The following is a 17,178-nucleotide window of genomic DNA, read 5'->3' on the forward strand; positions in this document are numbered from 1 at the left end:
TAGCTTAAAGTGTACATTGTATATCATGATTTTCTAAATATTGTTAAAGAAATATATCAGGGCAGGAATTAAAACATTTACAATGATAAAAACTTCTAGTCGTTTTTCAAAATCCAGATGTTTATTTTTTTGTTTTGCGGTAAATTGCGAACCACTACTACTCATATACAATAGTTTTGACTTCAAATAAAAGGAATACCACTATAAAAACAAACAACCAACAACAAAAAAAGTTACAGTTGTGGAAATCCTGCCCAACAATACAAAAGCAGTCAAGGGATGGTTGTCCAATTGGATGTGTAAATTCCTGCAAACATACAGAGGAGTTGTAGAGTCAGTTTATTCACACTTGAACTATCAGAAATCAACCATGGCAGGTGGCCAATTTCCATTGTCTTAATCTGTTACTTAAGAAAAATCATGTTTCACTTTATGGAGCCTGTAATTCTCGTAATAAGCTGTTTTAGGATGGACACTAAAGAAACTCACAGCAAGTGTTGAGTCCTCAAGGTGCACCTGCTGTCTTCTGAATCTGCTCCTTCAGTATGAGAATACTCTGCCTCTGTTCTGGTGGCAGCATAGCAATCTGTTCAGGGGTCAACTGCAGGACTTGCATAATTAGGGCAGCCTGGGAATGTGGAAAGCAACACAAAGATTACCATTATAATGTGTTACATAATAAAAGATCCCAATTAATGAGTGATTAACAAAACATGTCAACAGCAACTGGTAAGGCTGGAAAATCTGGTCAGTGAAGCTAATGTCAAGCATTGAAAGGATGCAACGATGTGTGTACACATGTAATGTGTGGTGAAAAAGCTTTTTAGGAAACTTTTTAAGAATCCTGGGTATTGATGAAATCACGATCACTAGTAGTTTCACCTAAGGAAGATCTAAGCTGTATAGATAACTCTCCACCAATCCAGTAGTGTGCAGGAAAAACTGATGCACCTACCTTCTCATGGTCTTGCGATGAGACATCAGGGGCAGGGCCCTGTTAAAATGCGTAAATGGCATCATTACTATAGCAACCAATATAAACAAACTGGATACTGACTACACCGTCTGAACTGATCAGATTTTATAATTTGCTAAATAACAATGTAGAAACTCATCACAGAAAACTGCTAAACTGGGCTGAGTTTTATCTTACTGGTCTCGCTGCTGGAGGTGCACTTTGTCCCATGGTGTGGGGGGGAGGACCCTGCATTCCACTCGCCACAGGAACCCTCTGACCCGTTATCGGACCCCGAGCATCAACAGCCCGTGGATCACGACCTTGAGGAATAAGAATTGAGAAAGTAAATAAAGCACATGCGTCCTTGTGTCCCTCACCTGTGAGTTACTACAGTAAGGAGTGAAGCTACTAATGCAGCCATTTGTTTCAAGGACCTCTTGGCTCCATGGGTGGGCCACGCTGTTCCATCATAGGCCCTCTAGGTTCTCCCATCATGGGTCCTCCTCTCATGTCGTGAGGGCCTCGCATGTCTGGGGGCGCCATGTGCATGGGCGGCCCCTGGTGTTGTGGAGGGCCTCCAACATAACCACGCCTAGTAAACATTTCTGAATGTTAAACAATTATATAAGGGCAAACACAATGCAGGCAAGCTAACAATACACTTTTCTCAGAGCTATTATAAGAATACAAATGATTAAAAACAAACAAACAAATTACACTAAAGGAAATACTTTAAGAACAGCTGTGACTGTCTCAATGTAATGTTTTGGGATGCATTACCCTGGCTCCACCACATCTCCGACCAATGATCCACCTCGTGGGTCATTCGGGCCATCACCAAGGAGGCCTCTGGGTGGGATTCCTTGAGGGCCTGATGGGGCCCCGCGCATTGGGGCCCGTGGGTCTCCTATTGGCACTGTGAAAAGAAAAGGTGCGGTTATATGAAAACTCATAGATATATAAAGTTTGGCATGATTACTCAGAATGATGCTAGCATAAAATAATTTACTTCAAGGAATATTCCGGTTTCAATACAAGTTTAAGATCAATCAACAGCATTTGTTGTATAATGTTGATTACCACAAAAAATAATTCACTTGTCCCTCCTTTTCTTTCAAATAAGCAAAAACAGAGGTTACAGAGTGAGGCACTTACAATGAAAGGGAATGTGACCAATTTTCTGAGTGTTTAAACCAGAAATGTAAAGCTTATGATTTTATAAAAAGAACTTACATTAATTCTTCCATTAAAACTCATGTGTTATTTGAGCTGTTGTTTAAATTGTCATTTTTACAGTCGTTGTAGGGTTTGTTGACATTAAATCATTACACAGAAAAGGTTAGTAAGTGATTTTATCACACTAACATTGTTAACACACATACCGGTATTGTTTATGTATTGTGGCTATTCTTTTGAAACAGTGAGTATTTTAATGTTTACGGTTGGAACCCATTCACTTCCATTGTAAGTGCCTCACTAGAACCCAGATTTTTGCCTTTTTTTTTTAAGAAATGGAGGGGCAAGTCGTAATTATTTTTGTGTTAATCAATATTATACCACAAATGCTGTCGACTGAGCTTAACTTGTATTGTACCCATAATATTTCTTTAAAGGAATTTACTTTCTTATATAGTTCATAGTATATTCCCTCGCAATACATTTTGCACTCAAAAAAGTTTATTCATCCCTTTAGAAAATTAACCTTGGTTTTATTACAGTAACCATATTTGTAGTAACACCATAGTAATAATACAGAAAAACTAAAATTATGGTAATGAATCATTTCATCGTTCTGCCAAAAAAGATCATGGTTACTACAGTTTTATTATAGGAAAACCATGGTTAATTCGTTGCACCATATTTTTAAAACCATTGTTTCCACCAAAAAACATGCCCTTACAGAAATAAACCATGGTTTTACTAGAGTAAAACTGTAGTAACAATGATGTAGGAACCATTTTTGTGGTTCTGTGATTGTATGTACCACAAATTAACCATAGTGTTACTATAGTAAAACTAACCATGTTTTCTGGCAGATTATGATATTTATTACAATAGTTCTGGTTTTCCTGTATTATTACAATGGTTTCACCACAAATATCATGGTTAATATAGTATACTATACTATATAGTATAATTACTATATAGTATAAATACTAATAATTAAATTATAATTATTAGGTAAAACCATGGTAAATTGTAAGATTTTACTATAAATACCACAAATATACTATAATGTAGTAAAATCATGGTAAATTGAAATGGCTATGGTCTTACTACAAATACCATAGTTCCACTAATTTCCAGAAGTAATAAACAGATAAAGCTATTGTGAGCGAACCCAAAACTATTTTAAGAAAATAAACACCCTCCCTGTTCTATAAGGGGCTCCATAAGAAGGAAAAAACCAAGACTAAAAAAGTCAAAGTGCATCACACAAACATAATTTCGAAACCTGGATTTGTCCCATTATGCAACCAAATACCATGGTGAATAATGTTACATTGTCACCCGCATATTTGCAGGTTTGACAAGGTTATGTAAACCCAGTAATTTCCTTGAGTGTCAAGGAAATGAGACTTCAGATCAGATAGGAGCACACAAACTTCAATTTCAAAAACAAAAGGGATTTCAACATCTCTACAAAGTAAACTCAATACCACTATATTCTGCTACACGGGCACATTCCATTAGGTAACAAGGCTGTATTGTTCAGGTTTTGGATGCGTTACAACAAAAGGTTAAAACTGAAGTGTGCTTAAGAGGTAATTAGGATGACACATCATAAACACACACACAATAAAGACTGGCAAGACACACCTAACACTAATCCACAATGTTTTTATTAATTGATTACTGCTTTTAACTGTGCTCGAGTTTGAACTGTTTCGAGTCATTCCTTTGAACTGCTGGTTCACCTGTTTCTTTTTCACTTTAAATAAATGCCTACATGGTATTTTTCACTCTCTCTCTCTTTGATGCATATAGGAGTTCCAATTGATTCATTGCAAACAGTCCAAAAAAAAAAAAAAACACAAACAAAAAAAACTCGTGCTGTTTTCAAACTAGTGTCAAAAGACAATAAGCAGCCCACAGTCAGCCCTGTTCTGAGCGAACCAGAGTACATCCATGATACCTTGAGACCGCTCGATAGCAGCCTGCCCAGCTGCTCCAACAGGAGAGTCCTGAAGGTTTCCTGTGTCAGCATTAAGTGAAAGAAAGAAGAGAACTGAGACAGCACACAGGAGCACTTACTGAAATTGCCCATGGATGGTCCATTGATGCTTGTACCGTTGTTAATTGAAATGGGGTAAGAGTAGTGGTTGACTGATATGGGTTTTTTTCATTGATCAATGCAGATAATGATATCTAGAGATCTAGGTGGCAGACGGCTGATATAATGCTGATTTATATAAATAGAATTTAAAAAGGAATGTTCCAGGTTCAACAGCATTTGTTACCACAAACAAATAATTCTGACTCATCCCTTGTTCATTTAATAAGCAAAAATTGCAGTTACAAAATATGTAAGGCACTTACAGTGGAAGAGAATGGGGCCAGTACATAAACATTAATACACACAGTTTCAAAAGTACGATTTTAGTAAAAATCGCCTACTGGGATTACATTGTCATGACAACAAAATTTTAATATTGGTTAAAACTTTACACAGACAAGGTTAGAAAGCAATTTTATCACATTAAAGTCATATTAACATGTATAAAGTGATATCCAATATTACAACTTTGTTGTCATAACACCCAGTAAGTGATTTGACTAAAATCATGTAGAATAGAAATTTTAGCACACTAAAATCATGTCAGCATGTAAAATTATTACATATTGTGGTTATAATTTTGAAACAGTGTGTATTTATTTTTTCTTCCCAATTTGGAATGCCCAATTCCCAATGTGCTCTAAGTCCTCGTGGTGGCATAGTGACATAGGACGAATCTCAGTTGCCTCCATGTCTGAGACATCAATCCGCACATCTTATCACGTGGCTTGTTGAGCACGTTACCGCGGAAACATAGTGCGTGTGGAGGCTTCACGCTATTCTCCGCACCATCCATGCGCAACTCACCACGTGCCCCACTGAGAACGAGAACCACATTATAGCGACCATGAGGAGGCTACCCCATGTGACTCTACCCTCCCTAGCAACCGTGCCAATTTGGTTGCTTAGGAGGCCTGGCTGGAGTCACTCAGCACGCCCTGGATTCGAACTCACGACTCCAGGGGTGGTAGTCAGTGTCTTTACTTGCTGAGCTACCCAGTGTTTATTTTAATGTTTATGGACTCACCCCATTTACTTCCATTGTAAGTGCCTCGCTGCAACTGCAATTGTTTGTTTTTTAAATAAATGAGGGACAGGTCAAAATTATTTTTTGTGGTAATGCTGCCACAAATGCTGTTGATTGATTTTGGATAGATCCCAGAACATTCCTTTAATGATAGCAAATTGGATGTACCTTAAATTGCACTTATTTACTCTAAATTCACTAAAAATATTTGAAAACAGAAAATGTACATTACCCAATCAAGTTGAGAAACCTGACACAAGGGGGGAACTACCACTTGTCTATCCCTTCGGCAGGTTATCAGTACTAGGCACCGTAATTAGCTGATGCAGATTTTTTACAATGGCCAAATATAAGCCGAATAATCAGTCTGGCTAATATATTGGTCCATCAGTAGTTAAGGTGAATGAAAATGTAATGCTCATTTTCCTAAAGTGCAGCTTGCACCAGTTCAGCAGATCTAATGGCCGATGCTGCACACTAGCGGACAGGTTTGGTAATTGCATTAAGGAACTAAAAATGAAACGAGCTGGAATAAGATAGTTTCCTCACAATGTTTGTAAGTAAACAACCATTACAGATAACTTCCTTTAAAATGTTTAACCTGAAAGAAAAGCAAGCAAATAAAAAAGACCAAGCCGATTTTATGCCTGATCCCAGATCATCTCTGAACTAACAATACAACTTCTAAATACCGCAATGCTTAAAAACAAATAACAGCATTGATGCTATGGGGGAACAAAATGTATAACTAATAATAAAGCTAAGCACAAAAGACACAATAGATAGAGGTATATGAACACACATATAGCTGTAAATTGACATGATGGTTTATCTGCCAAAATGAGTACCTGGTCCTCTATCCATGGGCACAGGGCCTCCTGGGGGGATCCCTATCTGAGGCTGCATCCCACCTGTAAAGAGGGGACCAGATGAAAACAGCTATGGCTCTGTACAAAGATACACAAACACAGAAGTAATACAGGGTCAGCTGAGCTTACCAGCTGGTCCCATTGGTCCCTGTCCTGGCATTGGTCCAGGTCCTCCACCGCCCATCTGTGGAGGCTGCATCATTTGAGGGGCTCCGTTTACATGCATACCTGGCTGTGAGTCACAGAAGAAGATACATTAGCACAGTGCAGAGAAGAACAGCTCTACAGTGAACATGCCATCAACGGTCCTTCAATATCCACCATAAGCTTTGTCCACAAAAAGACTATAATAAATCTCTGCCAACCAGTCCAAAAGTTTCCATACATAACAAATGGTGATAACCATAATAAAATAACGCATTAAATCCCATTTTAAGGAACATTAAATTAATAAACAGGCATCACAAGAAAAACGCGTTCACATGAGCTTTACATTCTTGATGTCAAAACAAATCCAGTTGGACATGTAAACATTGAATAAGCTGACAAATTGCTGAGAAAGGGGTTGTCCACACCAAAGGCGTGATTGCATTCATCTAGGCTGTTTTTCAATTGCCAGACAGACGTCTTTGCCCATTGCGCTGCACATCGCTGTTTTTTTTTTTCAGCATCTCGTGCAGGAGTGCCACTTTTTTTTTTAAGTAAAAAAAAAACAAAACGTCTCTCAAGATACCTGCATTGTGTTCTATTCGTTGTGCTGCATATAGCTTTTTTAACACAAGAACGTGTTTGGTTTGAACGGCCCCAAAAGCGTTTACATGAGTCGATTGGGTTTTGTCTAAACCCATGCTCAAAAACCCAAATATCACAAATAAATAAACATTATGAATGAAATTTAAATCCTGGGATAAAGCATGACAGTGTATGTGGAATGCAAGGATGAAAGGTGTAGTACCAACCATTGGTTGAGGCTGAGAGACAGGGACGTTGGGCTGAGGCAACGGCTGGTTAGCTACTAGAACTGGCCCGGGCTGAGGGTTTGGGTTTATGGGTGCAACCACTGGTGGCCGGTGGAGCATTTTCTGAAAGAGTGATACATTTTCACTTGATTACTTTTTTATTTTATTAAATGGCATATCAAACAATTGTTCAAATAAACTGTGTTTCAGTTTCAGGACTTCTACTAGCCAAACTAACACTATCAGAAATAAAACAAAGTAAAAGTATAGCAGATTATTAAATCTGTATCCCCTCCCTTCCCCTGTCATCTTCCTCATCATATTTCTCCTGTTTTCCAAAAATGCATGCAAGGAGGACAAAGCAATACAAAGAACTGCAAAATATCTGCATGTCAAATATCAATGCTGTTGGAAAGTATCACCACATTGCAACTACAGTGGCAAGAAAAAGTATGTGAACCCTTTGGAATTACTTGCATTCATGTATAAATTTCTCTTTAAATCTGGGGCCTCATTTATAAAGATGTTCGTAAAATGATCTTAAATGTGAACGTATGACAATTTCCTAAATGTTCCTACGAATTATTTATAAAACATCCATACGCACGAAGAAATGCTCCTAAATGCATCCCACTTTATAAATCGCAATTCATCTTAAACTCATGCGCACATGAACGAGCGCATGGACTCCGCCTACAGAACGGCCACAAATATCCTAATATGGATGGCAAGGTTTTCTAAAAAATTGAGCCCGACTACCGGTTTCTGCCTATATAATGCAGCCTATTCAACAACTCATCATCAGTTATTCATTTTCATTATCAATAATAAATGCATTTATTGACTGTTTACTGTAAATACACACCCTTCTTCAAACAATGTCTATATTCTTGCTAAACCTTACTTAAACAAAAAGAGGTTTACATGATCTTTTACATATAATAAAATCTGCATAGTCTGCATGGTAATAACGTTCTGTATAAAATGTGAATTTTTTCTGCTGTTCTCTTCTGCTCGCTCTTGCCATTAATCATGCTGCATTTTAGGATTTTAGTCAAATCGTTCATTTTTATTTATGTCCACAACAACAGTAGACAAGAGGCTGAAGGATGAATTGATGAAAAAAATTAAGGGAAGTTATAAATATGAGACTGTTGCGGTGCTTTCAATCAGTATAGGCTACTGATTTAGCTATGTTTTAAGGACTGTAAACTATATGTCTCCTCCTCGCTCCAAAATGTGCTTGATATAGCCTATTACATACCTTGTATTACACCTGCCTGTTATCTCGTAGGTCTTAAAATGTATTTATTATGGAAACGTGCAGATAGGGCTATAAAAAAATATTGTTACAGCGGATATCTAAAATAAAGCATTTACATTTCACACACAGTTGAAGTCAGAAGTTTACATACACTTAGGTTGAAGTCATTAAAATGAATTTTTTTAACCACTTAATATTTAACCATTTAATATTAGCAAACTATAGTTTTGGCAAGTCGTTTAGAACATCTAGTTTGTGCATGACACGAGTAATTTTTCCAACAATTGTTTACAGACAGATTGTTTCACTTTTAATTGACTATATCACAATTCCAGTGGGTCAGAAGTTTACATACACCAAGTTAACCGTGCCTTTAAGCAGCATGGAAAATGACAGAAAATGATGTCAAGCCTTTAGACAATTAGCCAAATAGCTTCTGATAGGAGGTGCACTTGCGGATGTATTTTAAGTTCTACCTTCAAAGTGCCTCTTTGCTTGATATCATGGGACAAAAGAAATCAGCAAAGACCTCAGAAAAAAAATTGTGGACCTCCAAAAATCTGGTTCATCCTTGGGAGCAATTTCCAAATGCCTGAAGGTACCACGTTCATCTGTATAAACAATAGTACGCAAGTGTAAACACCATGGGACCACGCAGCCATCGCTCAGGAAGGAGACACATTCTGTCTCCAAGAGATGAACGTAGTTTGGTGCGAAAAGTGCAAATCAATCCCAGAACAACAGCAAAGAACCTTGTGAAGACGCTGGAGGAAACAGGTAGACAAGTATCTATATCCACAGTAAAACGAGTACCTGAAAGCTGCTCAGCAAGGAAGAAGCTAATGCTCCAAACCGCCATAAAAAAGCCAGACTACAGTTTGCAAGTGCACATGGGGACAAAGATTTTACTTTTTGGAGAAATGTCCTCTGGTCTGATGAAATAAAAATTGAACTGTTTGGCCATAATGACCATCGTTATGTTTGGATGAAAAAGGGTGAGACTTGCAAGCCGAAGAACACCATCCCAACTGTGAAGCATGGGGGTGGCAGCATCATGTTGTGGAGGTGCTTTGCTGCAGGAGGGACTGGTGCACTTCACAAAATAAATGGCATCATGAGGAAGGAAAATTATGTACTGAAGCAACATTTCAAGACATCAGCCAGGAAGTTAAAGCTCGGTCGCAAATGGGTCTTCCAAATGAACAATGACCCCAAGCATACCTCCAAAGTTGTGGCAAAATGGCTTAAGGACAACAAAGTCAAGGTATTGAAGTGGCCATCACAAAGCCCTGACCTCAATCCGATGGAAAATTTGTGGGCAGAACTGAAAAAGTGTGTGTGAGCAAGAGGCCTACAAACCTGACTCAGTTACATCAGTTCTGTCTGGAGGAATGGGCCAAAATTCCAGCAACTTATTGTGAGAAGCTTGTGGAAGGCTACCCAAAATTTTGACCCAAGTTAAACAATTTAAAGGCAATGCTACCAAATACTAACAAAGTGTATGTAAACTTCTGACCCACTGGGAATGTGATGAAAGAAATAAAAGCTGAAATAAATCATTCTCTCTATTATTATTCTGACATTTCACATTCTTAAAATAAAGTAGTGATCCTAATTGACCTAAGACAGGGATTGTTTTCTATGTTTAAATGTCAGGAATTGTGAAAAACTGAGTTTAACTGTGTTTGGCTAAGGTGTATGTAAACTTCTGGCTTCAACTGTACATGAGCTAAATAATACCACATACTGACTCATTTGAACATTCTTGTTCACAAATATGCTAAATAATTTATTAATAAATTCAGTCAGCCACTGACTATTCGTATTTGCATCACTAAAAATAAAAAATATCAAGTCAGTTGATGTACTCTTAAAATTTTCACGTCAGTTTGTGCCTTTATAAATCCTGATTTATTCCTCACTTTTGACAGGATCAAATACATGTAATTTAGGATAAAATCTGATTGTGTATACGTTTTATACATGAGCTCCCTGGTTTGGTTTGATCTTCATTTAAGTTACAATAATGAACAGACACAATCTGTTTTAACTAATAACACACAAATTATTGTGTTGTTCTTGTACATATTGAATACATCATTCAAGCATTCACAGTGTAGGTTAGAAAAAGTATGTTAACCCCTAGGCAAATTACGTCAACAAAAGCTAATTAGAGTCAGGAGTTGAGAAACCTGGCATCCAATTAATGAAACTGGATTGGAGGTGTGGGTTAGAGCTATTTTGACTTATAAAAAGCACTCAAACATTGAGTTTGCTATTCACAAGAAGCATCTGCTGACATTGACCATGCCTTGGGAAAAAGATATCTCAGAAGACCTATGACCAAGAATTGTTGCTTTGCATATAGCTGGAAAGGGTTACAAAGTTATCTCGAAGAGCTTAGATATTCATCTGTCCAGTCAGACAAACTGTCTATAAATGGAGACAATTTAATTCTGTGGCTACTCTCCCTAGAAGTGGCTGTCCAGCCAAGATGACTAAAAGGCACACTGCAGAATGCTCAATGAGCTAAAAAAGAACCCTAGAGTGACAGCTAAAGACCTGAAGGAATAATTGGAACTGGTTATCATCTCTGTTCAGGAGTCTAATATACGGAAAACATTAAACAGGCATGGTGTCCATGGAAAGACACCATGAAGGTGACACCACAAAGGAAAACATTGCTGCGTGCCTGAAGTTTGCCAAAGACCACCTTGACACTCCACAATGCTGCTGGGAAAATGTTTTGAGGACTCAGGTTAAATTGTTTGGGAAGAACACGCAGCACTATGTATGGCATAAAAAAGGGCACCGCATACCAACATAAAAAAAAAAAATCATCTCATCCCAACGGTGAAGTATGGTGGAGGGAGCATCATGATTTGGGGCTGCTTTGCTGCTTCGGGGCCTGGACCGCTTGCCATCACCGAGGGTAAAATTAATTCCCAAGTTTATCAAGATATCCTACAGGATAATGTCAGGGTGGCTGTGCACCAGCTGAAGCTCAGTAGAAGTTGAGTGATGCAGTAGGACAATGACCCTAAACAAAGTAAATCCACTATAGAATGGCTTAAAAAAAAGAAAAACCAACTTTTTGAGTGGCCCAGTCAGAGCCCAGACCTTAACCCACTATAGATGCTGTGGAATGACCTCAAGACCCATTCACACCAGACACCCTAAGAATATTGCTGAGCTGAAGCAGTTCTGTAAGGAAGAATGGTCCAAAATGGTTGAGGTTACTGCTGACAAAAGAGGATCGACCAGTTAATAAATCTAAGGGTTCACTTTTTCCACAGCACTGTGAATGTTTAATGGGATGTGTTAAATAAAGGTATGAAAGATTATACATGCGTGTTATCTTAAGCACATTAATGCAGAAACCAGCTAATTCCAAATAGTTCACATACTTTTTCATGCCACTGTATATTTAAGAAGTCTATCACTTACATTAGCAAGATACACTCTTCCCAGATGATGCTAATTAACAGGTACACATCATTTTTTTTGTTTTTGCTTAGTGATAGTCATTTACATGTAAGGCAGACATGCACAGATGCAGTGCAAAGAGGCTGATATTTACATCATGGCTTACAAGTAGAGAATCTGCACTAAATCTTCTCCAGACTTCTTTACAGGTTGCAGCCACTAATGTCGGTGTCTTTTAGAAATAGCCTGCAACCTATGAGTTAAAGTTGTGCTCAGAAGATTGCATACCCTGGCAGAAATTGTGAAATTTTGCTATTGATTTTGAAAATATGACTGATCATGCAAAAAAAAAAAATAATAAAAAAAATAAAATAAAAAGTAAAGGTCTTTTAAGGATAGTGATCATATGAAGCCATTTATCATCACATAGTTGTTTGGCTCCTTTTTAAATCATAATGATAACAGAAATCAACCTCCTTGAAACAACCACACCATCTTTTTCCAGAGCAGCCTGTATTTCTCCTGAGGTTACCTGTGGGTTTTTCTTTGTATCCTGAACAATTCTTCTGGCAATTGTGGCTGAAATCTTTCTTGGTCTACATGACCTTGACTTGGTCTCAAGAGATCCCTGAATTTTCCACTTCTTAAGTGATTGAACAGTACTGACTGGCATTTTCAAGGCTTTGGATATCTTTTTATACCGTTTTCCATCTTTATAAAGTTCCATTACCTTGTTACGCAGGTCTTTTGACAGTTCTTTTCTGCTCCCCATGGCTCAGTATCTAGCCTGCTCAGTGCATCCACGTGAGAGCTAACAAACTCATTGACTATTTATACACAGACACTAATTGCAATTTAAAAAGCCACAGGTGTGGGAAATTAACCTTTAATTGCCATTTAAACCTGTGTGTGTGTCACCTTGTGTGTCTGTAACAAGGCCAAACATTCAAGGGTATGTAAACTTTTGATCAGGGCCATTTGGGTGATTTCTGTTATCATTATGATTTAAAAAGGAGCCAAAAAAACTATGTGATAATAAATGGCTTCATATGATCACTATCCTTAAATAAAAGACAGTTTTTTTTTGCATGATCAGTCATATTTTCAAAATCAATGCCAAAATTTCACAATTCCTGCCAGGGTACGCAAACTTTTGAGCACAACTGTATAATCCACCTAATCGGTATGTGTCTGTTACCCACCATGGCTGATTTCAAACCCTACATCATTATTAAATACAGGGCCATTAAACGGTTCCCAGTCTGTTCCATTCATGTACTAAGAAATTTGCTCTTCTAGTGCATTCCCTTAACTGCATTTAATGATCTTACCAGGGCAATTTCAGGGTCCACAATCCTCATGACAACCTGAGCCTGCAGCAAGGCATAGGCTAGCTGAGGGTTCTGCAAGAGCATGTTCCTGGCTTCTTGGGGACTGTTTTGCACACAAAGCTGTACGAGAAAGAAGAAGAAGATAAATCTTACTATTATTTCTATTAAGAATTCAGCTACTGAGCACAATACAATTACTAGCTAGATTTTTGGTTACAAATTAAGCATCCATTGATACAAAAATGCCCCAAAATTGGGTCTTAAAATCAACAACCCCCTGTGATCACCTTCATCTGTTTCATGAGCTCAAACATCTGCTCAGGGGGCAGGCTGGCCACAGCTCTGCTGATGGACTCTGGGGCTTCTTCTGGTGTGCAGCCATCTCCATAAGGGGACTCAATAATTGGAGCACCGGTACCCAAACCTGTGGAAATAGACATGCAAGTCACACAAAATGTCAGAAGCTATCGCTATTCCTCAGAGTCAGCTACTTGTTGGCTTGTATATGTTACACTTCAAAACAGAAACTTACTTTTGAGCTCCTCTTTATTCTTCTCACTAGCAGCGTTGTCAACACGGAGGGCTCTGCCGCTGAATTCTCTGCTGTTCAAGTTGCGCATGGCACTGAGGGCCGTCTCTTGATCCTGGTACTCACAGAAGCCATACCCTTTTGGCTTTCCGGTTTCTCTGTCATACACCAACCTGCAAGAAGTATTTCACAAGATCAGCACTAGGTTTCCTCTTGTTCAGGGGTTTTCTACCTTAACAGACCAAGGGGAGAAAATTCTATATGTTTTAAATATCTTCTGCATGGACTCCTGGTTGAAACCCCTGACTTTAGGTAATCACAGCATGTTGCTTCTATCAGTTCTGCTCATTACCTAAAACTGACGACAAGTCCAACCTCTGAGAAGATGTCTTTTAGCTGTTCCTCTGTGGCCTCATATGGGATGTTTCCCACTGTTACCAAAAGACAAAACAATGGAGAAATAAAAGACACACAGTGTTTTACATTGTTTCACTGTTAAAGCATTTACTCTAAAGCTCACCACTTTCTGTTTCACTGGCATACTAGTGATAATCCACTACTATTTGCGTCCATCCAAAGCTAAACTTGCCAGAGGAAACAAACTACAATGAAGAGACAACTATGAACATATCTAGTTTATAGTTGCATCAAATCAGCTAATGATTATACAAAGGAGAACAGTTTGATTGTAAACACAATCTTATAAGCCACTGTACACTAATTTGGCTGTCTAGCAAATATAGGACTTCATGCAGGACTTCATGTTAGATCCGAGTTGTAGTTATCACTACCTGCAGTTTAGAGGGTTTTAGCTTAGCAGCTAATGAAACACAGTATAACAGAGCCAAGAAACAAACTAAACAAAATATCTTCATTCATACCGAAGACTGAACGTAAAGAGCGGTCCACGGCAGGATCTCTTCCAGCAGCAGCAGCCGCAGCAAGAGCTAAATTCGCCATAACTTTAATGATAAAGTCTCAGCTAACACAGTCAGCAGCACACACACACACCGCTGTGAAGGCGGAGACCGTGTGGAGAAGTTAAAGATGGCGTTTACACGACCTGTACGATGACATTTCAAAATAAAAGTCCCGTCAAGCGCAAAATACAGTCGTTATCAGAGGGTGTCGCGCGAGCACCAGTGTATTTCAGATGTCACAGTAAAACTTTTAACCGATAAACCAATGTATAATAAGGGTGATTGCTGTATACCTGATGAATAGACCATAAAATGATGTCAACTAAAGCCTTCTTCAGCCAAATAACAAAGAAAAATGCATCTATGTGCACTTCCACAGTTAACTCAGGATGGACTTCGAGTACACTAGTCATTAATCTTACATTTCATACAAAATCCTTTAGTTTAAACATTGGCCATCAACATCTACTCAGTTTACTAATTAAAAGCATGTCTTGTATTACACAGAGATAACTAATTTTATTTAGCTAGAGGGGACTAGCTCCCCCGGTGAGCCTGGTTGCTCCCAATGTTATTTTTCTCCATTAAAGGGATAGTTCACCCAAAAATGAAAATTATCTCATCATTTATTCACCCTCAGGCCATCCCAGATGTGGGTGACTTTCTTTCTCCTGCGGAACACACACACAAAGATTTTAAAAATAATATTTCAGCCCTGTAAGTCCTTACAGTGCAAGTGAATGGTGACCAAAACTTTGAAGGTCCAAAAATTACATAAATGCCACATAAAAGTAATCCATAAGACTCCAATGGTTTAATCCATATCGTCTGAAGCCATATGATAGGTGTGGGTGAGAAACATCATTATATAAGTTTTTTTTTTCTATAAATCTCCACTTTCACATTCTTGAATTTTGTGTTCCTTGTTCTGTCACCATTGGCTTGCTCACAAGGGGCCTAAAACAAATATTTTATTATGGCATTACATGTTAATCAATTAAACCATACAATGAGGACTTCAAGACATTACAGACATTACTGTTTCATTTTCTGTTAGAGCATGATTGTCTTAGAAGCTGCTTTGAAACAACGAGTGTTGTGAAAAGCGCTAAACAAATAAAAATGAATTGACTTGACTTAACTTGAATATTTTCCTTGAACTATTTCAAATGTTATGTTTTGTGTATCCCGTAATTTTTTTGCAATGCCCATTTCACCAACGAATTATTCTAAATGAGTTAACAACACAGTCAGAATCGATTCGCGGTTCAGTGAGTCATTGAACAGTTCGTTTGGAGTGGTTTTTCACTCAGTAAAACAGTAACGGCATGCATTTTTTACAAAAGTATAGCGACATTCTGTAAACAATATGTGTATTAACATCATTTTATTTTGATAAACTATTTAAACAATTTTACAACTTTATTGTTGCTATGACAACTTAATGCTGCAAACCCTAAAATGACCGTAAAAAAAAAAAAAAAAAAAAAAAGATGATTTAAACAACTTTACAGCTTAAAAATAGGACACAATTGGACATTTTTAAAAGAAGAATTAATGTAACTGCTTTTATCAAATTAAAAGCTTCACATTTCTGTCATTTAACCCTCAAAAAAATCGGACCCATTCACTTTCATCATAAGTGGCTCACTGTAACCTCGATTTTCCCTTTTTTAAAGAAAATGTGTGACAAATTGAAATAAATTTTGTGGCAATCAACAATATGCCACAAAAGCTAGCAATTGACCATAACTTGTATTGAACCCTGAATATTCCTTTAAAATCAGGTTGAGAAGCCAAGCCAAGACTATGCATGTTGTTTGCTAAAATGTTTAAAATGTTTAGATGAATACTAAGTTTGGTATATGGATTTCAATAGAAAAAGTATTATCTATGTGCCAGATTGTAGTACACATTTCTAAAGCTTGCACTTAACAGTGTTTATGCCAGGCAGAGGAAAGCAATCATTGGCAATTGTCACAATGGTAATTTCTCATGACAGTAAGGTGATCAGGAAAAAGAGGGATTGTTGTTCAATTCTCATTCTATATTACCCTTTTATTAATTGCAGACTAAAGCATCTTATAGTAAACTTTCAGTGTCAGTTACTTTCAGTTGCTGTCCGTCAACATTGCCATTGCATTTTTTACATAAAATTTTTACCACACCAGTTCTGCAGATTATATCTTGTTCTTTGTCATGCACTTATTGCGCAATCAATAATTTTAGCAATTGAAGATGATTTCTCACCCATGCTTTTAATAATGCCAAAACTGGAAGATGTTCACTTGTTCTAGCAACTTTATACTGTAGACTGAATTTGGAGATCTTGTTTTTGGGCATCACTCAGCCTTTGAGAGTCCTGTGTTTTTGTGTGAGGCTGTTTGAGTTCTTTTTGTTCTAGTTAATCAGTCAAAAGGTATTTTCTGAAGAAATTACATTAACAGCATGTTCTTTTGTTGTTGTTTTGTTTGTTATTTACTGGCCATGTTGATCATTTATTCCTTCAGAACCTTGGACAGCTCCAACACTGACATAAAATTAAGAAATAGCAATGATATTAAAGGCAATTTTTAACAGTCTTGCAGGAAACCTGTTCAATAAAGAAATCCATCATC

At 37.6% G+C, this 17,178-nt stretch overlaps 1 protein-coding gene across 2 annotated transcripts; it reads right to left on the reverse strand.

Moving 5' to 3' along the window:
- Positions 1–99: 99 nt before the first annotated feature.
- Positions 100–14,663, reverse strand: cstf2 (cleavage stimulation factor, 3' pre-RNA, subunit 2). Of its 2 annotated transcripts, XM_051649070.1 has the most exons (15): positions 14,522–14,663; positions 13,993–14,071; positions 13,644–13,813; positions 13,399–13,535; positions 13,112–13,231; positions 7,091–7,213; positions 6,261–6,363; positions 6,111–6,173; positions 4,095–4,154; positions 1,739–1,874; positions 1,393–1,550; positions 1,154–1,278; positions 956–994; positions 490–628; positions 100–307 (listed from the first exon to the last, which is right to left on the reverse strand). In XM_051649070.1, the coding sequence occupies exons 1-14, from the start codon at positions 14,598–14,600 to the stop codon at positions 506–508; spliced, it is 1,515 nt and encodes a 504-aa protein (XP_051505030.1). In that variant the 5' UTR covers positions 14,601–14,663; the 3' UTR covers positions 100–307; positions 490–505. The 2 variants fall into 2 exon arrangements, with proteins under 2 accessions (XP_051505030.1, XP_051505031.1); XM_051649071.1 differs by lacking the exon at positions 4,095–4,154.
- Positions 14,664–17,178: the final 2,515 nt, after the last annotated feature.

This window comes from Myxocyprinus asiaticus, chromosome 22 (genome assembly GCF_019703515.2).
Source record: "Myxocyprinus asiaticus isolate MX2 ecotype Aquarium Trade chromosome 22, UBuf_Myxa_2, whole genome shotgun sequence".
NCBI classification, from domain to species: Eukaryota; Metazoa; Chordata; class Actinopteri; order Cypriniformes; family Catostomidae; genus Myxocyprinus; species Myxocyprinus asiaticus.